General features: G+C 36.4%; 2 protein-coding genes across 5 annotated transcripts in view; one reads left to right on the plus strand and one right to left on the minus strand.

The window, feature by feature from the left end:
* Window positions 1–238: 238 nt before the first annotated feature.
* PNISR (PNN interacting serine and arginine rich protein) lies at window positions 239–27,653 on the minus strand. 3 transcript variants are annotated; one of them, XM_050786583.1, is made up of 13 exons: window positions 27,225–27,653; window positions 18,332–18,411; window positions 16,561–16,679; window positions 14,134–14,322; window positions 12,335–12,558; window positions 10,756–10,927; window positions 9,668–9,858; window positions 7,622–7,759; window positions 6,187–6,286; window positions 5,417–5,470; window positions 4,124–4,294; window positions 2,133–3,219; window positions 239–1,900 (listed from the first exon to the last, which is right to left on the minus strand). In XM_050786583.1, exons 3-13 carry the CDS (start codon window positions 16,646–16,648, stop codon window positions 1,870–1,872), a joined length of 2,445 nt encoding a protein of 814 aa, XP_050642540.1. In that variant the 5' UTR covers window positions 16,649–16,679; window positions 18,332–18,411; window positions 27,225–27,653; the 3' UTR covers window positions 239–1,869. The 3 variants fall into 3 exon arrangements, with proteins under 3 accessions (XP_050642540.1, XP_050642541.1, XP_050642543.1); XM_050786584.1 differs by having other exon boundaries at window positions 16,561–16,675; window positions 27,225–27,347; XM_050786586.1 differs by lacking the exons at window positions 239–1,900; window positions 2,133–3,219; window positions 4,124–4,294; ... (1 more) ...; window positions 6,187–6,286; window positions 7,622–7,759 and having other exon boundaries at window positions 9,777–9,858; window positions 10,756–10,869.
* Window positions 27,287–27,703, plus strand: part of LOC126952183 (uncharacterized) — a 75,726-nt gene continuing 75,309 nt past the window's right edge. For both annotated transcript variants that reach the window (XM_050786595.1, XM_050786596.1), the window contains exon 1: window positions 27,287–27,397. In XM_050786595.1, coding sequence (XP_050642552.1) covers window positions 27,287–27,397 — 111 coding nt within the window. The remainder of the gene's footprint in view (window positions 27,398–27,703) is intronic.

Consider the following 27,703-nt stretch of genomic DNA (forward strand, 5'->3'; position numbering starts at 1 on the left):
CATGTCAAGAAAATAATGAATTCTCTAAATCTGGCACTAAAAGTCTGAAAAACCCAAATATCAAATTATAACACTGATTTATGTACTAATAATCACAAATGTCATGACGGCTTTTAAAAAAACTACAGATTTAACTGATAAGCTTGCAAATTACGGCAGAGTAAATAAAACTGTCAAATACTACTTTTGGCTCTAGTTCATATCTTGCCCAAAAATGTGCATATCATAGCCAACAGAATTTTTCTGTAGAATTTTATTTTGAAAATAATATTTCACTTCAAGATTGATCTAAAAAACATTTTAAGATATGAAAATGTTATACAACTTATCTATTACAAATTAATCAGATAATTCTGTAATTAGGTACACTGTGTTAGCTCACCTACATAAAAAATATTGCACATTTTCCTTTATTTTGTCTCCAGATGTGATTGATGTCTAGACTATATAGAATTCCAAACTATTTTAAAGTTATTCTGTGAAATGTCATCTTTATAGATATCAGAACTAAATGCACTGTAAACAGCCATTTTGGTAAACATGCATTTATTCACAGTTGATTTATTTCCTTTAGATAAATGTATAACTGCTCAAAATTATATAATAACCTATGTAGAGGTACAAGAGCACACTATACAAATCTATTTCTATCTTCATGTTGAGGAAACACTGATCTTGGCAAAAATCTGGCATGATTTTTAAAATTAACTATTGCTGGTAAGAAGGCATACTTTAAAACTTTTCTGTGGCCTGCACCTGTTTTCTTTTAAAATTAAAATGTAAAAGCATTTGTTTTCAGAGATTCATTTATCACTGAATAAGTGATTACATAAAAAAAAAAGGACCCTGAAAGCAACTGAGTTAAAATGCTTTGAGAGCCCCATTCTACTCGTAAGTTATCAATGCCTTAAACTGTTAGACCACTCACTAATCATAATTTTAAGAAACGGACAAAATCAGACAATTTTAATGTCATGAAATTGACACAAACCTGCATAATACAGCATTCCTCCATTAATTTGAGGTCATATTATACTTTAAAAATATAAATAAATATATTGAATCATGAGTCTTATTTCTATAACCCCAAAAAGTGTTTCAAAATGCTTCTAAAACAGAAGTGACTGTAGAATATAGTTCCAGACTTGACTATTAGTGTCAAACACAATTGTTCCTTACAAATAACTCTACTGGTGCACTGGCTTGATTGATTCCAGCAATTTCATTTTACAGGAGTGAACCACACGTTATACACACAGAGAATATATTACTTGAAAATCCCCAAAATAGGAAGAAAAGTTTAGAAAGTTGTCAAATACTTCCAAATGAAAAGTAAAGGTCTATTTCTAGCCCTCTTTCATAGCCTTAAAGTTGGAATCTGACAAAAGTCCATGGGTACAATTTACAAACTTTGACAGACTATTAAGTAAAAACCATTTTCTTTGGGGGAGGTGAGAGAAGGTACCTTTAAAACCTGTTATACAAAATTCCAGCTGCCTTTTGATAAAAGTACGTTCCTTAGATTAAAACCATAAAATTAAGGTGCAAGAGTTTAACAAAAATGAACTAAAGAGCTTTATTGACATCACAGTACATTCAAGAATAATTTTAAGAACATTACAGCTGAAAGAGAATGGCATGTTTATAGTCTTATTATGCACTATATTTTTTGAAAAAAATGTAATACAAAGAAATCCTATTAAGTAACTTGGAGCAGCATTGGAAAAAGTACACCTATTTACAGATTAAAAAAAAAAAAAGATTCTGGTTTCACCTACACAGCCACAATGTGCCTCTATAATGAGACAAGCCCTTAAAACTCATGGAATTTTTTTAAACAACATCATGGCATTCTTGCCACATCATTCCTCAGCGTTTACGACGGGGAGGGGTTGTTGATCTGAAAAAAAAGGGAAAAGACAAAATTTAAAAATAAAAATGTATTTTAAACTACAAATCTGCAATTTTAAATAAATAATATTATATAGGATTTCTAACATTTAAGACTATGATTATTTATCAAGTACCAAACTGAGTTTATTAAAGAGAGAGAGAAAGGACACTTTCAACTTTGAATAAATTCAGTCAAATTTTTTAAAAAATCAGACAAAATACTTTAAAAAGTATACTACCTTGATCGGGACTTAGACTTGTGTTTGCGGCTTGCCTTCTTACCAGACCTTTGAGATTTCTCCATGGATCGCGATCGACTATGTTTAGGCTTCTTAGCCTTCTTTTCTTTGCTACTTCCTGGAGACTCAGAACTGCTCCTTCCACTAGAATCAGAGCCTGAATGTTTTTTACTATCTTTGGTAGTACTTTTCTTACTATCTTGTCTAGAATCATGTCTTATGATTTTAACAGATATAGAACCACTCCTAGAGAATGTTCTTTCACTTTCTCGTTTCCTTTTTAATCTATCATCCTGACTACTGAACTTAAAATCTTTGTCTTCCCTTTTTTGTTTCTCTTTTCTTTTATCCTGTTCACGTTCCCTTTCTTTGTCTTTCTTTTTCCTATCTTTATCTATACTTCGACTCCTCTCCTTTTTCCTCTCTTGTTCTTTAGCCTCACCTTTATGCTTATGACTGTTCCCACTAAGATTTCCACGTTGATCATCAATTTTACGCCTATCTCGACTCCTACTGCGACTGGCACGATTGGTTCGTCTATCCCTTGAGCGACTTCTACTTCTACGTCTCTCTCGGGAAGGACTCCGATTTCGTCGTCTTTCTCTTTCAATGCTATTTCTATTAGATCTCCTCCTATCTCTAATCTTTACCCTAGCCCTATTGCTCTCTATTTTAATTCTGCGAGAGTAGCTTCTACTCCTGCTACGTCTAGCTTTGATTGTTGGAGATCTACTCCTACTGTGTCTCTTTTTCCTTTTAGGAGAAGAAGACCGAGAAGAAGTACGACTACTACCTGAGCTAGAACTGTATGAAGAGCTAGAGACAGTACTACTAGTACTACTAGTTCTGCTATTGCTACTGGAACTACCACTACTAGAACTTCCCGACCTACTCCTTCCTTGTTTTTCTTTTTCTTTATGCTCTTTTTTTGGTTCTAAAACTGATGTGGTTTCATTTGGAGTTCTCTTCTTTTCATTAACCACATCACCGTCTGCTTCTCTTGCTTCTAGTAGTGATAAACTATTTTGCTCTTTATGGATAAATTCATTCATCTCTTTTGTAACCCTTTCTGTCTGTTGCTTTTCTTCTGAAACAGAAAAAGACAAAAACACTAAGAAAATGTGAATGTAAAATTATCATACTACCAAATGTCAAGCTACCAGACTGCAACAACAGAACACCACTTTCAACAGAATTACAATGCAAGCCATATAAGTAATTCAAAATTTTTTAGTAACCACACTAAAAAAGTAAGAAGAAACAACTAAAATAACCTAATATACCAAAAATATTATCATTTCAACACATAATAAATTTTTTAAAATTCTCTTTTCAAGTAAAGCTTTTGAAATCTAGCATGTAATTTATACCTACAGCATATGCCTAGCCACATTTCAAGTCCTCTATAGCTTGTAGTTCGTTAAGTTACCCTGCTGGACAGTGTAGCAAAATACAGTATCAAGATGTAGAGGTGCGTGTGAGGCAAGTAGGAAAAGACTTCCCTTTTGTCCAACTAAAGCAAAATTTTAAAGGTAAATATAAGTGGTTTATAGGGAAGTCTTAGCTGCTAACTCTTAATTACCTTTCTTAGATTTTTCAAAGAAGAAATTCTAAGTAAATTTTCTCTTTTGTTATTCCTGTTATGTAAAGTATCTTAAGTAAAAAACTTCTAGGTTCTCTATTATCCTTATATATCCTAGCTACAAATTACTTTTCGATAGTCTTACAAATATATTTTTCCCATTTCAAAAGTAATCTTTTTCATTTCAATAATTTTAACAAGAAATAAAAATACCCTAAATAGCTTGGCTTATAGCCACTGCAATGAATGGCTCCTAAAACAACCAAACAAAAATTCTGACTTTAGTTTCAGTTATATCACATGTTATTTATAATACAGCCTTTATTTTATCCTTTGATATTTTTAGGTTGGTTAAAAAATAAAAAGAAATACAAAACTGGACCAAAATTAAGTCTAAAAGATACTACACCTTCCATCTGTTTATCATGTAATAGCTGCTGTTCTTTTTCTTTTCTCCAAAAAGCTTCCTGTTTTTGCCGGATTCGATGCCGTAATTCTTCATCATCAGTGTCAGATGACTCAGAGCCTCTGTCACTCCTCTCATCTTCGCTGTCTCCTGATCCATAACCACCCAGTCCACCTGTGTGCATAAAGCTCAGTCTATCATATGAAAAAAGTTATACTATGCACTAAAAACTTTTCAAGGTCTGAGAAGAAAGCTCATTTCTTTTTTCATTGCCTTTTCCCAGAAGAATATGCTTATTCGGGGTGGGGAGAAGTATACATTCAAATGCTTAAGGAGTTCACAGAACCTTCAGGCAAAGGTTACTTAATATCTTACTCTTTCTGGACTATTTCATATCTTTCTCACTGTAAAGGAATCATAATGGGTTTGCTGTACTGTCCATACTAACCAACAAAACTACTTAACAGGGCAGTAACAAAGCCACACTAAGGCTTAATCATGACCCTGAAAGTATTTCTAAAACTAACTTTTATTGTTCAAAGTTTAGAAATCCCTAGAGCTAAGCAATTTTTCCCTGAAAAAATTAGAATACTATAATCTCCCTGGTACAGGAATATTATGGTGCTGAAACTACTCCCCACCCTGAAATGATATAAATAACCATAACAAAAACCACATGGGCATTTGGTTCTACCCACTTCTCTGCGTCCTCACAAAAATTAATTTGAAATGAAGATGTGGAAAAGGCAAATTCAGGCTTTTACAGCCTTGATAATATACCACGCAAATAGTAAATTATGAACACATCACTACTGTTTTACTATAAGATAAACCCTTTCCTCTATATTAAAACTTGACTTGCCACAACACAATCTATGTAAGTTATTAAAAACATTAGTGGATAGGTTCTTCCCTAAGGCATGTATGCAATAATTCTGAAAGTGAGCTTAGATATTATCATGGCTAAATTATGAATTATCAAGTACAAACTATAGGTGTTCATATATAATTATATATATATATATATAAAATGCATATATTGGAGCAATAAGGAAATCTTCCAATATAACTTGCCCCAATAAACTATGAATTAACCATCACATTTATAAATTTCTCACTGTGAATGAGTCAGTCAAAAAAATAGGCAAACCTTTTTAGACAGGATGACATAACCCTAAGACCTAGGATTTTATAAACTGAGTAGGACTAATACAGTTTCAAAACAGAACACGTAGAGAGACAATGTATGTGTGATTTTTCCCTTTAGGCCCTTTCACAAATATGGAAAACACTTACCGAGTCCAGTGAGGGAAGCCAGTGCACTGGACTGTGCCAGCTGTTTTGCAGGAGCTTTGTATCACATCAACAACAGGAACAACATGTTAACACAAATAGCCACGATTTCATAGTCATGAGTCTATGGTATTGTTAAATCTACTACTATTGCTGCTTTTTGGGGAGAGAAGAAACATTAAAAACATAACATTCATTTTAAACCAGTATCATGTCTGGCTTTGAAATTATAACTCTGATGTGAGCTGAAATTGGTTTATAATGAGAAAAAATGTTGACAAGTATATCTGTATGTCTATTTCTGAGATTATGACATGTAACTTAATTTTTGTTTTCAATACATTTTTTAAGGTGTTACTAAAATATAGGGGTAGGGAATCACTTGCTTCTGTAAGAGATAACTGGTAAACTAAAAACTGAAGGTTGATAATTCAAAATTCATTAGTCAAAATAAACTGTATCAGAAGTCATACAATGCCATGTTATCTATAAAAAAAATCAGGTGAAATAAACTGAACATCAGGAATTTTCCACAATACATTTTAGAGGACAACAGCATGACTGCTAATTTGTACTCATGTAGGTCAGATAAAACAAAAATATTTGTATAGCTTTAATATGGTGTCTACATATCTAATCTTTAAGAGTTAAAACATGCAAGAGAATATTCAAATATCTGGTAGAAATCCAACAAGGACAACAAAAAAAGTCCAAAATAGTCATCAGAACCAAAATACCCCAGGAAAAGCAAAATCAAAAACACCAAAATATACCTTTCGTTGCTTTGCGGTGTGCATCTTTGGCTACGTAATAAATTTCTTCATCTGTGACATCCAGCAGAATTTCTGTCAGGAGCATTTTTGTCAGCAACATCTAAAAAAGAGCATTTTATACAGTATTTCTAATGATTATAGCTACCAATAGTGTGACATCTTCAAAAATATTAAAATACAAAGTCATTTTTTTTTTCCAGACAGAGTCTCACTCTGTTGCCCAGGTTGGATCATAATGGCGTGATATTGGCTCATTGCAGCCCCCACCTCCTGGGTTCAAGCGATTCTCTTGCCTCAGTCTCCCAAGTGGCTGGAACTGCAGGTGTGCACCACCACACCCAGCTAATTTTTGTATTTTCAGTAGAGATGGGGTTTCACCATGTTGGCCAGGCTGGTCTTAAACTCCTGATCTCAAGTGATCTGCCTGCCTTGGCCTCCCAAAGTGCTGGGATTACAGGCGTGAGCCACCATGCCCAGCCACAAAGCCAATTTATAAAATATTTTTAGACATCAGAGCAGCCATTCCAAGGAATAAAGTATCCTGAACCTTTTTCTGTTAACATCAAAACTTCAAAAAAATTCTAGCCTGGGTGCAATGGCTAACGCCTGTAATCCCTAATCCCAGCACTTTGGGAGGCCGAGGTGGGCAGATCACCTGGGGTCAGGTGTTTGAGACCAGCCTGAACAACATGGCAAAACCCTGTCTCTACTAAAAAAATACAAAAAATTAGTCGGGCATGGTGGTGGGCACCTGTAATCCCAACTACTTGGGAGGCTGAGGCAGGAGAACTGCTTGAACCCAGGAAGCAGAGGTTGCAGTTTGCCGAGATCCCACCATTGCACTCTAGCCTGGGCAACAGAGCGAGACTCCGTCTCCAAAAGAAAAAAAAAAAAAATTCCAAAATCATATGGATCAAAGAAAAAAATATTATGAATGTATCTGTATAGTAGAGACACTGAATTCAAAACACTTTTTTCTTTTTTTCTAAGACAGGGTCTCACTCTGTCACCCAGGATGGAATACAGTGGCACCACCTCAGCTCACTGCAACCTCCGCTTCCCAGGCTCAAACAATCCTCCCACCACCTCCTGAGTTGCTGGGACTACAGGTGCACCTCACTATGCCTGGCTAATTTTTTGTAGAGACAAGGTCTCACTATAGTGCCCAGGTTGGTCTTGAACTCCTGGACTCAAGCAATCCCCCTGCTGTGGCCCCCCGTGAAGTACTAGGATTACCCCAGCCTGAAATCAAAACATTTAAAAAAGTCCCTATTAATGAAAGTTTCTATAATTGTTTTAAGTTAAAAGGAGCATCTCTTCAATTAATAATACTGGTCAGCAGTTCTAGTTTCTATTTTTTCCTCTAATATTGTCTCCAAAAAAAAATTGCAAACAAAATAAATCCATGTACATAGTCAGAACTTTAACATTCTACCATTTGATACTCTTTCTCCTCTTCAGTCATCTCAGGGTCACTATGATCTTCTTGAGGAACTGGGGATGGACTTCTGGTGACTTTCCCACTACTTGCAGCCTCAACATTTTCAGTGTCTTCTTCTTCCTCATCACTATCCTATAAAAAAATAATAGTATGGTAGTCCAAATTCATGTGTATAATGTAAAATCCTTATCTTACATACAGAAAATCTTAAACCCCAAACTAAAAAGCCTATGAAGCAGAAATATGAGTGAAATTGCTATTTAAATTATATTTATTACAGATTTCATTTAATAATTTAAAAAGTATAACCTGGGAAAAATGTAAGATTACAAGATGGCTTAGGAAAATAAATTATTTTTTCAATTTTCTTTTTCCCTTAGTCAATTTTAAACTTATTTTATAAATACCCAGAAAAACATAATGCCCAGAGACTGATTTAATTATTATCTATTACATATAATGGGCCTGAGAGGCTTATAGAACTTTGGATAAACGGACCATAGACATATTATTCAGTATAACTTTTACAGCTATATATTTAAGCTATTTATCTAAAGTTGCACAACTTAAAATGAAAAATCTCTAATCACATTTTTCAGGGCCAAGTTCTCAACTGGCCCTGAAACTCAGTAAAACTTGCTTCTTTTTAGCTCCATAATGAAAAGATAAAAACAAGGTCTACTTCAGATTAAACAAATGCCAGCAGTTTGTCTCCTGTCTTTGTATGGTTTTAGGTTTCAAGATCCAGATAGCATGTGACTCTTTCCTTTGTCAGAGAAGTGTCCCCAGTCACTTTTAATAATCCTAGTATGTAAAAGACAAGATGACCACCTAGATACTACTGTGGAAAGACTACCTGAACCAGGGGAAAAATATATGTAACACAATCCCACAGGCATTTGGGAGGAAAGAGGAAGGATAATTTTCAAACAAATTTTTGATGATTAAAAAAATTTGGAACACCACTATTTCATGTAAGGATTTTTTTTTAAAAAAATGAGTGGGCAGAGTGCTTCATGTCTGTAATCCTAGCACTTTGGGGGGCCAAGGTGGGAGAATCACTTGAAGCCAGGAGTTCAAGACCAGTCTGGGCAACACGGTGAAACCCCATCTCTACAAAAAATACAAAAATTAGGTGGGAGTGGTGGTGTGCACCTGTAGTCCTAGCTATGCACTTAGAAGGCTGAGTTGAGAGGACTGATTGAGTCCAGGAGTTCAAGGCTACAGTGAGCTATGATTGTGCAACTGCTCTCCAGCCTGGGCAACAGAGTGAGGCCCTGATCCCCCAACTGCCTAAAAAGACAAAAAGAGTAAGCTTCAACGGTGTTTTTCTGTTGTTTCTTATTTTTGTTAATTAACATCTAGAAGAGAAACACAGATTTGGTGTATGTCTTTTGGGGAAAATAAAAGTAATTTACGGAATTTAAGCGAAACTAAAGCCTGCCAAAATCTAGTTATTCTGCTCTTCTTGAGACTTATTTCTAAACCACAAAATGGTCGTGGAAGACAGACCAATTTTCTGAGTTGCGTACTGGCCAGTGCTGTGGCTATCATACCTGCTGAATAAAAAAGTTCCTAAACCACTCAAGCCATCTAACTGATGAAGATTTAAAGACTTTAAAATGTTGTTATACTTCCAGTGCTCATGTCAAAAACAATAAAAATTATTACATCCTCAGGTATATGTTTAAATGTTCAAAAGAGGGAGATTATATTTCTCTATTACTATTTTAAGGTAGATTTGTTTTATAATGTACCACTAGGGTGTCACCTGTACCATCATGAACGAATACAGATTGTTTATCAAGATCTAGCCAGCTCTCTGGAATGAAATGTTTATAAACTTGTTTTCCATTTTCTCCTTACTGTATCTTCAGTAACACATATATAAAAACATAATCCTCAATACACTTAATGAACGTAATCTTAGGAACATCACTCTAATACTTTCCTGTAGACTAAAATAAAATATCTATTTCAGTAAAGTTTTCACACAAACAAGATTATCACATGGCACTTCCTGTTGGGGATTCTACTTACAAATTTACTTCTCTGAGGTAAACGAGGGCCATCCCCTCCTTCAGCATCTTCTGTGGCCTTTTTTTCTTTTTTGGACAATTGTGAACGTTGTTGTTCCATTCTTTCTTTCTCCAATTTCTTCTGCTTTTCACGTTCCATTTTTTCAAGGCCTTCACGGATCCAAGCTGGAAGAGTCCTGCGTTTTACTGCGTCTGTTTCACATGGGAATATACACAAGTCAATTAAGTAAAATATTTCTACAAACTTGTGAGTAAATTAAAAAAATATCCCATTAAATATCAGGTTTTCTTAAATGCCATCACTTTTAATAACAGTAGGGAACACTGCTCTAGTGCTTACACTCTGCCAGGACACCATGAAAGCATGTTAAACCATCATCTAATTTAATCCTTAAAAGCCCTCAGAGATCACTACTATTACTCCACTTATTTCCCCAGGTGAGGAAACTGAGACTCGAAAAAATTAAGTGATTTGCTAGTAAGTTAAAAAAGCTGTAAAGTTAGACTCTTTCTAAAATGTAAAAAATAAAGATTTATTAATAAATGCTCCTGTTCATTAAATACTGAACGATTTAGAACTTTCCGGATATAAAGTGGCATAAATATGTATTTGTCACTTGAAATAGGGTGGCTCTAAAATGGTATTTAAAAATTGAAATTTTCTGCCAAAACACTTAGGGGAAGTGAAATAAGCAAAGGAAAATTAATCTCACAGCAGTGCATCAGATGAACTGAGAGTGGACAGAGACTGAACAATTAGGTTTCAAAGGAGAAGGGCTCATGTATCTGCATAATGTATTGAAATGCCCACAATGAAGAAAATATCAAAATGATATGGCTAGCATAAATTTGCACTTCATCACAAAATCTGGAATTTAATGTAAAGATTTAAAGAAAATTATTTAAACCTTTTAATATTTTAGCCCAATATTTTTGTAAATTTAAGCTTTATGACCATAAAAAATAAAGTGTCAATTCCTAACACATCAGAGATACTTGAACAATTTTAATAAAATAAGACATCCCTTTTATAAAATGATAAAAAAAAGTCATGCCAATTGTGGTCCACTAAACTAATTAAATAGCTACCAATTTGTGGAGGCTCCTGCTTCACAGGAAGTGCAATAGGTGAACGCTGCCGATCCCTGAATGATGATGGCCTTTCTCTTCGATTCTGGGGAGGTGCTGGAGGTCCTGGAGGTCCTGGTTGCCAATAAGGAGGATGAAATCCACCTTGCGGTGGACCAAAAGCAGCCCCATGCTGAAAGAGTATTGCAGTTTATTTTTTCTTCAAATTAATACAATATACTCTCTGGGACACACGTGTGTTATGAACTGGGACAGTAGAAATCCATGTGTGCAGCACATCCAAGAATTCCATGGCTCTAATATCCACCGATACTTCTATAGTCCCAAGAACCTAGGCTTACTTTTCTTAAGATTTTCTGGCTATGTAAATGCAAAGAGGCTTCTAAAAGCCACCTGATAAGCTACTTTGAAGAAGTATATGAAATTTTTCATTCCAAATCCATTTACAAGCTAATCCTACCAACACTAAGACATCAAATAGATACTAATTTTTCTTTACCTAGACATTTTTGTCAATTTCAACACCCTACTTACAGTGAACAAAAAGTGAACTAAACAATTTAAGGTGTTTCTATAATCTTGCAGATATATTCATTTATAAGCAAAGATAGAAGTTACTGAATCATTAAATATTTTCTGCAATTTTGCTATTTTCAGAGGCTTTTCTAGGCCAGCTGCCAATACAGCTCTTTGTCTTGTTTACATGGGATCTACCACACAAAAGTAGGGTAAGCAGATGTTCCCTGCCATTACATTTCTTCAAACAAGATAAAAACTGTTTTATCTGTATACCAAGTATACAACAAATATCTGAATATTTATTAACGAGAGGATTACCATCTCAAGGTGAATATTATATGTCCATTATCAAATCTACCTTAGAATTCACAAAATAATGATTTTTCTTTCAAAATTTTAAATTATGATAGCAGTTTATAAGTTAATAATTGCAGTCAGTTACTTCAAAATGACAACTAGCACTATAATTTAAGGGTAGAACCTGGCAGAGGGAATAAAGTAAATAAAGCCCAGCATATGACACTATTCCCCACAGAGTTCTATGTCCCTAGGAATGAATTAGATGCTACAGAGGAAATTATATACAATTCCATTAACATGTCATGTCAGAATGGAAAAAAAAATGACACTAGAAAAACAGTCATAATTCTACATAGCACAAGGAATTACACTTAGGAAAATGATCTATGTTGATGTGTTTTATTCATGTCTTAACCATAAGCTATATTCAATTAGTGTGCATTTTCTAGTCTTTAACATTTAAATATACCATTTTGAAATATAAATTAGAAAACAAAACATCATATAGCTATTGCACTTACACATTTTTTTCAAAAATTTTCCCTAATGATCTTTTATACCATTTTCCTAATGAAGAAAATCAGAAAACAAATTCTAACTATTTTAATACTCAAAAATTGATAACTTTTCTGAGACAGAATGTGCTTATTTACACAAGTCTGAAAAGTGAAACACGTATCTTAGGTATTCTTGATGAGACACTTCCAAAGAATGGATTACGTGCACATCTACAATATTAAAGCAACAAAATATCTTTCACCTGATAGTCAAACTGGTTCACTGGCCCCACTGCAAAATTATCGGGTGGTCCACCAAAGTTGTGATTGTTCTGGTTAAATATATGCCTGTTGTCAGGGGCAAATTCCCCACTGTCCTGACTGTTGCTGTCTTCAGAAGGAGGAACAATGTCCATTGGGCCTGGTGTTGGTGGCATCCATGGCTGATCTGGAGGGGGGTGTGGGGGTTGCTGATGCATTCCCCATTCTATTTAAGATTTAGGCATAAAAACATTCAACAGGGGGTTATAACAAAATCAACACAAAATTTTAAGATCTCAAGAAAGATTTTTCAGTAAACATACAGATTTAAAAAACAACTTATGACTTCTTGGTCAAACTCCTTTTGTCTTAAAAATAAGCAATAAACTAAACTGTCATATGTAATTCAAAATGAGCTAATTCCACTCTAATTCATATCCTAACCAAATGCCCAACGTTATTTTTAACAAATGTACCAAAATCCAAAGCACTATTTTTGTTGAATTTTTATATTTTTGTTTAGTAACAACACCACAAAAATAATACCTTGAGGTTTTATATAATTTCTTTCTTACACGAACACATTTATCCTCACAACATCCCTGTGAGGTAGGGAGAAATCAGGTATTATTTTTGCCAATTTCGGGAGGGAAAATTGAGGCACACAGAGGTAAACCACTTGTCCGGGGTCACAAAGTAGAGTAAAACTAAGGGGTAGGGATGCCAGGGGGAGTCATTTAAGAACTTAAACGTAGGAACGAAAACATTTTCAAATGTGGGGAAATTTCATTTTCAAGAAAGCTAGAAACGAACTACCTCACAGTATCAAAGACTAAAATATTTATGTTTTTAAAAGTAATCTGAATTCTCATATTTTTCATTTTAAATGAGGGACTCATTCTGTCACCCATGCTGGAGTGCAGTGGCGTGATCACAGCTCACTGCAGTCTCAATCTCCTAGGCTAAAGCAATCCTCCCACCTCAGCCTCCTGAGTAGCTGGGACTACAGGCACGCGCCTCTATGTCTGGCTGATTGTTAAGTTTTTTTTTTTTTTTTTTTTTTTTTTGTAGAGACAGGGCCTTGCTATGTTGCCCAGGCTGGTCTCAACTGAGGTCTCCATTCTTATAAGGAGAAACAAAAAGTATTAATAGGGAAAGGAGGTTATGACTTCACCATCAGCATACCCAAATGTGAGGCTAATTCCTCCATAGTTTCAAGTGACTATTAAAAAAGAATAACACAAGCCATGGAAGACTGAATTAGCATCAAGAAATCTACATCATACTGTGAAATAAAACAAACAAAAAAGTAAAACACACAAAAACTTATGAAAGATCACTATCTGAAAAAAAAGGGAAGAAAAAGGTAGGCGGATGGTCGGGGCAGAGTATATTTGACAGACTAATTTGTCACACAGTGACACAATTTTTCTTTAATTAGAGGCTAGACATGTTTTACTCTGCCAGTGCTGCTTCTGAAAAGGCCAGAGGTTGCAATAGAGAGACAAAGAATGCTCTCTTCCCTAGATGCCAAGTGAGGTTTCCAGAGTGTTCCCAGCCCCTGTCAGCCTAGGAATGAAGAACCAAGAAATGAATCAAACTGAGTGCCACAATGCTAGCAGAATGAGTACAGAATAATTTTAACCACAAAATGTCAAAGTCAAATCAAATTGAAAACTGCCTATTTTTTAAGAAGCATTAATTTCGGGAAGTCATACTACTAAGCAAATTTAAAAATTTAATAATAATCTTCATTTTGTTTTTTAAAAGTCCTAAAATTGTGAAAACATAAACAACAAACCTGGTTGCCACATTCTGTTGAAGTTTGAATCCCCTTGGAAATTCCCATGATTGTTTGGACCAGATTCCATTGTAGACATATCTTGTCCATTTGGCATCATTCCTGGTGGTTGTTCTACCATGCTTTGTTGTCCTGAAGCTTCTCTTTGGGCAATCCAAGCTTGGGCCAATGCAGCCCAGTCAATCTGGCCTAACGTAAATTAACATTGAATTCAACATTCAGAATGTAGGAGCTAAAAGAATAGTGCCTCTATGTAAAACAAGCATCTCAATCATTCCTTAGATCTTAAATATTTCAGACAGAGAGGGTATGAGGGAAATTAGAAAAAAATTTTTTTTTTTTTTTTTTTTTTTTTTTTTTGAGACGGAGTCTCGCTCTGTCGCCCGGGCTGGAGTGCAGTGGCCGGATCTCAGCTCACTGCAAGCTCCGCCTCCCGGGTTTACGCCATTCTCCTGCCTCAGCCTCCCGAATAGCTGGGACTACAGGCGCCTGCCACCTCACCAGGCTAGTTTTTTTTTGTATTTTTTTAGTAGAGACGGGGTTTCACCGTGTTAGCCAGGATGGTCTCGATCTCCTGACCTCGTGATCCGCCCGCCTCGGCCTCCCAGAGTGCTGGGATTACAGGCTTGAGCCACCGCGCCCGGCCGAAAAAAATTTTTTAAATGAGAGATCTTAAATATTAAAGCATATTGTGTCTGAAAGGGTGCTTAACAAATAACCCATATTCAGGCTAAAAAATAATATAACTATTTAACACTTTCAGAAAAGAACTCCACAAGAACACTCTTAACCCATTTCTAATATTAATTCATTTAAAATTTATCCCCTGTATCTTACTTTACTCAGTTTTTAAATGTCATCACCTTTACAAAAAAAAACACCACAAAAATAATCTAATGCTATCATTTCTTTCTTCAACATGTCCTATTTATCTTTCCAGGCCTGCATTCGAGCCTATAGGCCTTGGATGAGTGCAGCTACCTAATTCTGTTTTTCCTCATGGTTGCCCTTCTTTAAGAAAGGCTCCCTTCTCTAGCCAAAACATGACTAGTGTAGTCTGGTTACAACTTCTTAGCCAATCTTTACTCAAAGTTCATTTCCCCACTATCTTGAAGACACTCTTCCCCCAAGATATATTTTTTCAATTTTTCAATTTTTATCTATCTATCTATCTATCTATCTATCTATCTATCTATCTATCTATCCATCCATCCATCCATCCATCCATCCATCCATCCATCCACCCACCCACCCACCCATCTATCCACCCACCCACCCATCTATCCATCCATGATCCATCCATCCATCCATCCATGTAGAGTCCGGGTTATGAGCCTGGCTAATTTTTGTATTTCTGGTAGCGACGGGGTTTCATCATGTTCTCCAGGCTGGCCTCAAACTCCTGAGCTCAAGCAATTTGCCCACCTCAGCTTCCCAAAGTGCTAGGATTACAGGTGTGCGCCACCGCACCTGACCTCTCTTCCAAAGTATCTATATTTAACATTTCAAGACCTTTTTAATACTTTTTATTTTGCAAGTCCACTCAAAAATGCATTAAGATCTAATATTAATAAAGTAAACAAAGTAGAATAAGATATGTTTTTCTGCATCTTACTTTAATGAAGATTAAATAGATATTCTCATACAGTTTGAAACACTGGCATAACCCCTATGGGGTTACATGTGGCAATGTGCATCTGAAATTACCATGACTTAACAAACCTAGCTCTTTTCATAAGAAAATAATTGGACAAGCGGATAACGATATGTACACAAGATTACGCTAATTGTTTTAAAAAGTGAAAAGCTACAAATAATAAAACATCCAAAAGTGGCTTTGTTAAATTATGTTACAATCCTATAACAGAATGATACATGGCTATTGAAAAAAGAAATAGCATCAGATTAACCCAGCAAGGGCACAGTAATGTAAGTGGTCTTACAGATGAAACAAAATTGGTCACTAGTTAATAATTGTTAAAGCTAAGTAATAAATGGGGGACTCCCTATACTCTTCTACCTTTCTATGTGTGCCTGAAATAGTCCATAGCAAAAATATTTTAAAATGATATAGCATACCATCCAGTTCAATATGATATACAACTTTAAGAGTCAGAATTCACATAAGTGTGTTCTTCATAAGCAACATATTTTAGGCTTTTCTCTTTCTTTAGAAAAACAAGGACTAAATCAGTTTAAAAAATGTAAAATCTTCAAAAAGCTTTCTATCTTTTTAGAGTCTTCCAAAGGGAAGTCCATTTCCTGCTATATAAGCTACGGCAAGGCTATTTATGAGAACATTAAATTCTGACCATAAAATGGTCCAATACACCAATCTTAATTCCATATCCCTTAACCCTATCATGTGTCTTCTACCCATTTACACATATCCAACCCCGCCCTTTCAAATTCAATTGGTTTCCTTACTTGGATCCTGTTGGTGCTGGAATGACTGCATCCATTGTTGCTGGTTCAAGGGCCACTGCTGCCAAGGCTGTCCTCCTTGATCCCACATCCCTTCTTTTAAAATATACTTGATTTTCTATCTTCAATAAATTAAACATAGTTTAAAAACTATAGTGAGTTATTTAATCTTAAAACCTCACATCAGAAATTATTTTATGATGATATATTTATTTCATCAGAGGTCTAAAATTCTTGTCAATAGCTTGCCAGAGGCAACTAGAATTTTTAGGGTACTGAACGAGAGGTAGAAAATTTTATGTTAATGCTGGTCTCAGAATTTGATAGCAAGCGTAACAATGAATTTAGCTCAAAAAAGACTTAAAAAAAAAAATCCATTTTTTTGTACAATATAAATTTCTGGACAATTATTTTGAAGATTGTAGGAAAAAAGTGATTTCATTTCTCCCCAATCAAGATTTCTTTAAGATAGTAACCAAACAGCTTCAGCTGATGAAGAAAAATTCTTCCTCATAAGTAATTACAGCTAATAAAAATGAAAAATGCAGAATATAATTAGAAAACTATCATATTGCCAAAAGTAATAAAATATTAATTCAGGAAACCTTACAAAAAAAGTTGATGAGAAATCAGAAATTCAAAGTTGCCAAAATACCACCCCTACAGATTATTAGGTGTCTACTATGCTCACAGAATCACTAAGAATTCTCATAATAAATATTTACCTGAGTCCAACTGAGCTTTTGGATTTTACTTACAATATAAAGCAATTTTACAGAATAAAGAAATGAGATAAACTGTATAAATCCAGAAAGTAAGACAGCCTCCAAGACCTGGTTTCTTAACATATAAATAGCATGGAAAAGATGGGAGGGAAGGTACTTTATGTTAATAACTATTAAATCTAGGAGATGGTATGGGGGGGAATCATCACACTAGCTCAACTTTTCTGTAAGCTAGTCTGAAAACATTTCTAATAAAAGGTTTAAAAGTCTTACAAGTCTAATCTCTTTGTACTTTATCAAATACTGATACACAACCCTGTTCAAGAACCAGTGACTCACACAACCAGGGCATGGTTTCTTCTTTATTTTTGTATCCCAAGGCTTAGCTCATAGCAGGCATTTAATAAATGTTTACTAAATGAATCCTTCTAGACTGATCCTTTCCTGTATGCTAAAAACAAGATAAAGGCAAGCCTTCGTATTGCAGGATCACAAAAAGTAGGCAAGTTGGATAACAATAAAATAGAGACATTAACTCTAATAGGACAACTGGAGATTACAATTCAGGCCCTTAAAAGTTTCCAACTCCAGTCTTCGCAGCATTCCCAGAATGCCATACAGGTATAGTTCTATCTGCAGCAGATCCTAATCCCTCAAATGAAAAACACTGTGGATTATGGGGGGTGTATTTCTTTTGTTACCTTGATTTCCTTATGAGTCAAATGTACCCATCTTCAAGTTACACTAATCAATTACAACAGCATTATTAGAATATGGCAAAATAGGCACTAGATAGCACAAATGAGGCCAACAACTGGTTTGGGTATCAGTTCCAAGTTAAATATATTTCTTTTTCTAACCCCTCTTCAGTGTTTCCTTCTTCCTCCCCTTTGTGTCCTCTCCAGTTTCCCAAGTACACCTTTAGAGCCCTTTAAGGTTAAATAGGTTATCAGAGCCCTTGAAAACTAATTTCACTTACAACTTTAATTAAGAGTTAACAAATAAATAGGAAACACCAAGAAGACACACCAACTGCTATTTAAACTGACCTCAGAGGTTCACCTTCTGTTTAAAACTTAGGTTGATTCACACTACAGCTTCGAAGCATAGCAGCAAGATTATGTATGCCCTAGGGGGAAAAAAAAGTAGATGTCTGCTTATCGATTATCATGATTTGCATAAAAATAAATTCTAGAGATGCAACATAAGTGTGATCATCTCCAAGTTAGTCACTTTTCCTTGCATTAACTTTATAATGGGGAATTATTTTATCATAACAAAGTTAAGGAAAAGAGATACACCAGAAATGAAGAGGCAAAGCATTTTAACATCTTATTTCTTTCCAAGTATCTTTTATTTACTTGAACAATTCCTTCATAATAAAAAACAATGTCAAACAATTTAGAGATTGAGAAAAAATGAACAACAAACATTTGAAACGAAGATCTCATCCACCTGTTATTAACTTAGATGATACAATAAGGTAATAAAATGTATTAATTTAAATTTTCCTATAGAATTCTATGTTTAGAAATTAACATTAGCAAGGAGAGAACAGTTTGTTCCTGAAATGGTTTAGTTTCCTTTTTATTCAATCAACAGCTTTTACAGTTGACAGAAAGACAAACGTATTCATCTTTTTATCTTCAATAAGGTACAAGAAAGCATCTTGAACATAGCAGACACTAAACAAACAAGCAGTGTCTAGCTATTACTTTCTGTTTAAAGGCTAATGATGAGGAAGCTGTTAACTTCTACTTATGAAAACCAAAAAGCTTCCTGTGCTTTCCAGCGCTTTAACAGCTTATCAGAGTTCAATGCATAATTTTCCTATCTTAAATTGTAAACCCATATAATATAGACATTATCAACAGCTCTATAAAGTGCCTACTGAAACTGAAAATGTGCACTTACTAAAACTATTTGATGAAAATGATGTATAATGACTCCCTACCATCATTCCCAATCCATAAATTTACTTTTCCAGAAATTACTCTAAATAAAGGTTGTTCTTACTCATGTTTAATGGTTGTCATGGACAACTTTTTTAGTTCCCCTTTTAAGTTTTCTGGTCACCACCTGTCACCTAGACTTCAGAGCACAGGCTCTGGTTCTGGATGCCTACCTACATCTGTTTGTTAGTGGTGTGAACATGAGTAAGTTATGCTCTAACCCTTGGTTTTCCAATCTGTAAAACAGAAGACCTAAATGTCTACACCCCAAAGGATTATTGTGAGGATTAAATAAAAAACACATAAAAACTAAGCATTGGAAGTTTCAATTTGTGGTGATTAATATCAATACTAGAGCTTTCCCACCATCACTTTTGGTAGCACTCTTCAAGTTAACAACTATTACAGGGTTTTAAAAAAAAGGTGATCGGCCAAGCGCAGTAGCTCACGCATGTAATCCCAGCACTTTGGGAGGCCAAGGCGGGTGGATTACCTGAGGTCAGGTGTTCAGGACCAGCCTAGCCAACATGGTGAAACCTTGTCTCTACTAAAAAACACAAAAAGTAGCCAGGTGTGGTGGCGGGTGCCTGTAATCCCAGCTACTTAGGAGGCTGAGACAGGAGAATTGCTTGAATCTGGGAGGCGGAGGTTGCAGAGAGCTGAGATCCTGCCATTGCACTCCAGCCTGGGCAACAAGAGAGAAACACCGTCTCAAAAAACAAAAAGTGTCATCAAGCCAACCCACTTCTGCTCAACTCCATTTCTTCTCCAGAAGCAAATCTAAAACTTACAGAGGTTTCACCTTATCTTTGAAAGAATTCTTTAGTCTAAATTTGTCTTCCTGTTTCATAGGTTGAAGCTTTTATTGTTATAATTATTATTTTTTTTTTTGAAAGGGAGTCTTGCTCTGTCACCCAGGCTGGAGTGCAGTGGCGTGATCTGGGCTCACTGCAACCTCTACCTCCTGGGTTCAAGCGATTCTCCCGCCTCAGCCTCCTGAGTAGCTGGGATTACAAGTGCCCACCACCAAGCCTGGCTAATTTTTGTATTTTAGTAGAGACGGGGTTTCACTATGTAGGTCAAGCTGGTCTCAAACTTCTGACCTCAAATGATCTGCCCCTCTTGGCCTCCCAAAGTGCTGGGATTATAGGTGTTACCACTGCACCCGGCTAAAGCTTTTATTTAAAAAAAAAAAAAAAAAAAAAAAAAAAAAAAAAAAAGTTTTCCTATGCACAGAGGTTTTAATTTGCATATTTTCAAAAGTTTGATTTGTATCACTTATAATTATTTTTCTGTATGTTTAAAACAGCCACTTCTACTTTTGCTTTATTTTTAGAAGCTGTTCTTCCCCAAAGTTTTAATGGAAGCTACTATTCAAGTAATACAATGTTTGGGACACTTAGGCTGAGAAAAATAGAAAAAAGATGTGAAATTGGGAAAAGCAGAGCAGAATAAAAAAACAGTAAAGAAGGTGATGGTAAGTTAAGGAAGTTAGAAGTTAGGGGCTCTTTATTAAAGTGCTTTAATTAAGTCTGGAGTTGAGAAACTTGATTTAGTTATAGAGGATGACTACTGGATGAGGGCATAGGTGGAACACCAAATGGTTAGTCTTTTAAAAGACAATTTACTGGCTGGGCACGGTGGCTCACGCCTGTAATCCTAGCACTTCGGGAGGCCGAGGCGGGTGGATTACCTGAGGTCAAGAGTTCAGGACCAGCCTGGTTAACATGGTGAAACCCGTCTCTACTAAAAACACAAAAAAATTAGCTGGGCATGGTGGCATGGGTCTGTAGTCCCAGCTACTCGGGAGGCTGAGGCAGGAGAATCACTTGAATTCGGGAGGTGGAAGTAGCAGTAAGCCGAGATCGCACCACTGCACTCCAGCCTGGGGACCAGAGCAGGACTCCGCCTCAGAAAAAAAAAAAAAAAAAAAAAGACAATTTGCCATTACGGCATCTTAACAAAACTGTATGTGCACATCCCTCTGACCCAGCAATTCCACTGCAGGGTCCTAAACCATGAATGTGAATATTCATACCATAATTAAAAAATCGGCAGCATATTGTGTAACAGTAAACACCTGGTTTCAGTGACATGAAATTAAAGGCAAGTTAAATAAGAGTGAGCCATACAGTAGATTCCTATTCAGTCATTAAAATTAATAAGGTAGATTTCTACTTCTACATACCGATATGTATTACTGTACAAACTGCATTAAGTACAAAAAAAGGGACTACAATCTGTCCCTTTTCTACAAAATTTTAATATTAAGTCCAAATTTCATTTTCATGACCAGAGTTACCTGTTTTGGATAAGATTATCAAAATTTACTCTAAATCCTGTAAGAAAATGAGACAGAGGACATTTGCCCAATGTCTCACAGTTGAAGAAGTTTGTGTAATTTTTACTGCCTGTACTAGTCATTATGGACTGTGTTCATTAGCTTCATTTGGTTCTTTATATCTTTAAAAAATCTGTATTTTTTCTAAAAATATATATTCACAGAATAAACTAATTCAAAGAATACAGAAAGATATAAAATAAATATTAAAATTATGATTCCTATTTCCAGTTCCTAGAGCTTAGCAGTTTTGAGATGATTTTGTAATTTAGTAATTTTCTATACATAACTGCTTTTTTTTTTTTTTTTTTTTTTCCGAGACGGAGTCTTGCTCTTTCGCCCAGGCTGGAGTACAGTGGCGTGATCGCGGCTCACTGCAAGCTCTGCCTCCCGGGCCCATGCCATTCTCCTGCCTCGGCCTCCCGAATAGCTGGGACTACAGGTGCCCGCTGCCATGCCCAGCTAATTTTTTATGTTCAGTGGAGACGGGGTTTCACCGTGTTAGCCAGGATGGTCCTCAATCTCCTGACCTTGTGATCCGCCCGCCTCGGTCTCCCAAAGTGCTGGGATTACAGGCGTGAGCCACTGCACCCAGCCCATAACTGCATTCTTAAAAAGAAAAGGCCTCAAGCGGCATCATTTTTCATGCATTGGGCAAATGTCCTCTGTCTCATTTTCTTACAGGATTTAGAGTAAATTTTGATAATCTTATCCAAAACAGGTAACTCTGGTCATGAAAACGAAATTTGGACTTAAGTTAAAATTTTGTAGACAAGGGACAGATTGTAGTAAAGACTTGGTATAAAACTAGGAAATACTTAAACTTTTATATATGTTTCAGCACATAGCACAATGCTTGATAAGGAGTTTCATTAACTATTTTTTAATTAAAGAGTAAGATTACAGGTGATTTTATGGCAAGGATTCAGGAACGCTACTCCTTCTTCCTTCATCTTCACTACTAACAAATCTAACAAACGCAAAACCTAGAAAACAGAAGGAATACATGGCACAACACACAGTAATCAATGGATACATATTTTAAAATTTCACTATGGTTTAACGAAATAACATAACCTTGTACCATTAAAAATGACATTTACAAGTTGGTTTAAAAGTGATTTGGAAAATGCTGATAATTTAAAGATGGGCATTTGCTACCCTGTTCTTTTCCACTGTTTGAAAGCTTCCATTTAATAAGTTAAAGATGATATACAATACTTTTTATAGAGGGTCTGCATTAAATTTTCATGTTTTTGTCTTGGCTCAAACAAGAATCTTCTTTAGGGAAGAGAAAACATTTTATAATAATTTAAATTCTCCATAATGTTTTGTCCATATTAAGTGGTTAAATATTTATAATTCACTGAAATGTTAGCAAGTAAATACATTAATGTTCAACCATGAAAATGACATTCCAATACTGCTACTGTGATTTTATAACATCAAAAATTGATACTAATTTATTCACTCTTCCTTTAGATTTAATTTTAAAGTTTGTTAGGCTTGAGTTTTCAAGTTCGGAGAAATCTGATTAGTGATGGGCAAGGCTGCAAGACTTTCCTAAGAGTTATTTCCCTTTATGGAGTAAAGTTAACTGCTATTTCCTTGGAAAACAAATGGCGTCTGGGAAGAACAGAAAGATGAAAACCAAGGTTTGTATCAGATCATCAAAACCATCACACACTGCTGCAAAAAAAATCGAGTGATAGCTATCACCAGTGTTATGGTATGAACTGTGTCCCCGTCCAACAGATACACCGAAGTCCTAACTCCTGATACTTGTGAATATGTCCTTATTTGGAAATAGGGTCTTTGCAGATGTATTCAAATTACAATGAGTTCACATTTGATTAGGGGGGACCTTATTAAAAAAGAAACATAGACACTTACAGGGACAATGTAACATGACCACAGTGGTACAGATTGGAGTAGATGGCTCTAAAAGCCAAGGAACATCAAGGATTGACAAGAACTACCAAAAGCTAGGAAAAGACAAGGATCCCCTACAAAGCCATTACAGAGCATGGCCCTACCAAAAGCTCAGTTTTACACTGTTAGCCTTCCGAACTGTGGAAGAATAAATTTCTACTGTTTGAAACCAGCCAGTTTGTGATAATTTGCTACAGTATCCCTAGAAAACTAATACAACCAGAAATGGCCATCATCTATTTTATCCTCTTCTTAAATGGATCTGTATTAGAACTTCATTGCTTTGCGGTCCTAAAACGACTTGTTTAAATAACAATCACTTATTTATTTTTGAGACAGTCTCACTCTGTTGCTCAGGCTGGAATGCAGCAGCGTGATCTCGGCTTATGGCAACCTCCACCTCCCAGGTTCAAGCAATTCTCATGCCTCAGCCTCCCGAGTAGCTGAGACTACAGGTGCACGACACCGCGCCAGGATAATGTTTGTATTTTTAGTAGGGATGGAGTTTCGCCACGTTGCCCAGGCTATCCTCGAACTTCTGGCCTCAATGATCCATCCTCCTCGGCCTCCCAAAGTGCTGGGACTACAGGCATGAGCCACCCTGCGTGGCCAAAGTGACAATCATTAATATTTACAAAAGTCACTCAAAGACTGTGACAGAGATGGATGAGAATTAAAATGTGGTATTTTAAAGTCCTTGAGCATCAACTACAAAATCAAAGAGCTACAGAAACACATCTATTGTTTGATGCATAGTATGAAATATTTCTCAAATCAACCACAAAGCTGAGAAGCCAGAAAATACAAAAATTCTCTTCGCCCCTGACATTTCAGTCTCACATATGAGTTGACTGACCTCAAAGTCAAAAAAGAATTTATTTGTTTAATTCAGATTAGGTGGAAATGGCACTGGTAAAGCTTAATCTTGTAATCGTTTGAAATATGGAAAACAGAATTTTTGCTACTTTTATGTGACACGCATTTTAGTATATACTGAAATATTTGCAGCTTGTAGCTCAAAAGACGTATTTTTTAAAGTGGAGGCCAAGGATGGCGGCTCATGCCTGTACACCCAGCACTTTGGGAGGCCGAGGAGGATGGATTACACCCAGCACTTTGGGAGGCCAAGGTGGGTGGATCACTTGAGGACAGGAGTTCAAGACCAGCCTGGCCAACATGGCGAAACCTCCACTCTACTGAAAATACAAAAATTAGCCGGGCATGGTGGTGCATGCCTGTAGTCCCGGCTACTTAGCAGGCTGAGGCAGGACAATCACTTGAAACCAGGAGGCGGGGGTTGCAGTGAGCCAAGACTGTGCCACCACTGCACTCCAGCCTGAGCAACAGAGTGACACTCTGTCTCAAATAAAAAAAAAAAAAAAAAAAAAAAACTTTGCAGAATTGGATAGTTGGTTATAAATAACCCCCTCCCAAAAACCAATAATTTAAAAATAAATGTAGAGAGAGCGCCCAAAATGACATCCTAGTAGCAATGAGCACACCTAGGCACTAGAACTTGGTTTTAATATCATTCTTCAAAAAAAGGAATCAGGGATCCTTAAATAAATAGCTGATTCTAGGACTGCGACAGGAAATGTAAAAGATGAGTCTGGAGCATGTATACTGCCAGGAAGTAATAAAGTGCTAAAAAAAAAAAAAAAATTGATAGGAGCACATCAAAGGAGAACAGTAGACAACTCAAAGAGCTGCCAATGGCCAAAGCTGGAACAATTTCAGCAACAAAATAAAGAAGTACTGGATTATAATACAAGTTATGTAATAAACATCCACAGGCCCATAATGATATGATAAAATAAATTAACAAATAAATGGCAGGGAAGAGACAAATCTCCCACAGAGAATTCCAAATAAATTATGTAAATATTCCACCCTGAAGAAGAGCATAACTCTCCATTCAGTAAGCGTGGGCTCTGCAAAATGACTTCCTTCCAAAGAGAACAGTACAAAAAGGGGTGGGGGAAGTAACTTTACAGTGGAAAATCTAACAAACACTACTCAGAAGGGTGATCAAGGTCAATAACAATGTGATAAGTCACTTTGATAGTATCTATCCTTGATAGCATGTGCTGAAAAGGGCATCTTACCTCTGCGATCTTCCCCTGACACAGTCCGTAAAGCCATTTTAATCATGAGAAAAATGTCTGGCAAATTCCAAAAGCAGGGCACCCTACAATGTACCTGACCCATACTCTTCAAAAATGTCAAGGTCACTGTATTAATTTGGTATGCTTGCCATAACAAAGTACCAAAGACTGGGTGGCTTAAGCAATAGAAATTTATTTCCTCACTGTTCTGGAGGCGTACAGTCTAATACCTATGGGGTTGATTTCATTCTGAGGCCTCTCTCTTTGGCTTGTGGATGGTTGTCTTCCCCCCTACGTCTTCACATCGTCATCCTTCTGTGTCCTACTCTCTTAAGGACAGCAGTTATTAATATATTGGGCTAAGGTCCACCCTAGTAACCTCATCGTCTTTAAAGACCCTCTCTCCAAATACAGTCACGTTCTGGGGTATTGAGGTAGGGACTTCAAGATAAGAATTTTAGAAGGGCACAATTCAGCCCTTAACAGTCATCAAAAACAAAGAAAGCCTGAGAAACTGTCACAGCCAAGAATATACAGCCTAAGAATATACAACTAAATGTAATGTGATATCCTAGCTGGGATCCTGGAACAGAAAAAGGACTTTAGATAAAATGTGAGGAAGTAGGAATAAACTATGGATCTTAGTTAATAATTTATCATTACTGGTTCATTAGTTGCAACAAATGTACCATACTAATATCTATTAATAAGAGAAACTGTGTGTGTAGTGGGGACGTCCTACGTGCTCAACGTAAACAAAAACTGTTCTAAAACATAAAGTCTTTTAGTAAGTTAAAAAAAAAAAACCTCTCTCAAGAACATCTTTAAAGAACTGTTTCATTTTCTCTATAAGCCCTTTGACACTTCGCAAAAAAATTCCACAAGTAAATCTTTAGTAGTCTGGTTTCTGTTGGTTTTGCCCTGCTGCACTCAAATGAGGAATTCCAAGTTTATTTTGTTTTATTTGGGGGCAGGAGGAAGTAAAAAGATGTAAAAGATTAATGTTGAATTAAAATCTTAAGCTAGAATGTTAATTTAACAACCCACGAACAAATTTGTCTAGTGCTCAATTTGTTCAGATGACGATACCATCCCCCACAGGGTAAAAAACTGAATTATCGGATACTACCTGTTCCTTTATTGAAGCTTAACACATATAATACCCATCATTAGGTAAGAACACCCGAAAAACACAAACTAAGGAACCGCGCCTGCGTAGTCGGAGCCTCAAAGGGTATAAGCTCCAGGTCGGGAGCCCCCGCCTCCTCCGCCCCCCGAACCCCCTCCCCACAAGGGGGTTCCCACTGCGCACGCGCAGTGTTTAACGGCCGGTCAGGAACCCAACAATTAGTGTCTTCTCGCCCGAGAGAAAACTCTGTTAGAAGATGGGGCCGTGAGCACTCTCTTTAACAGGGACATTTCCTTTTCAGCGAAAGCACCGCTTTGATTTACCAAGTCTGGCGGACTGCACCGCTTTAAAGGAATGAGGTTCCAGCGGTCGCGCCAAGCAGCGTACGCAGCCTATTTTAAGTTACGCTACCGTCGCCACAGACACTAAGAGGGTTGTAATGGTCCGGCAAGTGCCCACGTGTAATTGTTCTCCATCACTTACCTAGTCTAGTTCGGGAACACCCTTGTCGCCGCCGTTCCGGTAATACCTCTCCAACGCTTTCGATGCTTCTACTTCTTCGGGAACAAGACAAGATGGCGCCCGATTTGTCTCACCCGGAAGTAAAGAATAATAACATCCGTTCGTCATCTGAAGCCATACCATCTCTCATCCAGGTTTGTGAACACGTGATTGTGCCGATTGACATGTTACGGCGCCATTTTTATTATGGGCAAAACCATCAACACGGGGCAACTGAACCATTCCTGCACATTACTTTTTAATGTAGCCGGCGCCATTCCCGACCCATCTTTATCTTTATAGTGGCCAGAAAGCCAAGAGCGTGTTATATACACAGGGCGCCTTCAAATTTTTTACTTTAGTAACGTGATCTTCCTTCAAGGGGAATTATGTTCTCTCCTGGAAACACTCCCGCCTTGGAGAAGGGATTGAGTTCGCAACTCCACTTACAGACTACGGAG

Source organism: Macaca thibetana, chromosome 4 (genome assembly GCF_024542745.1).
Source record: "Macaca thibetana thibetana isolate TM-01 chromosome 4, ASM2454274v1, whole genome shotgun sequence".
NCBI classification, from domain to species: domain Eukaryota; kingdom Metazoa; phylum Chordata; class Mammalia; order Primates; family Cercopithecidae; genus Macaca; species Macaca thibetana.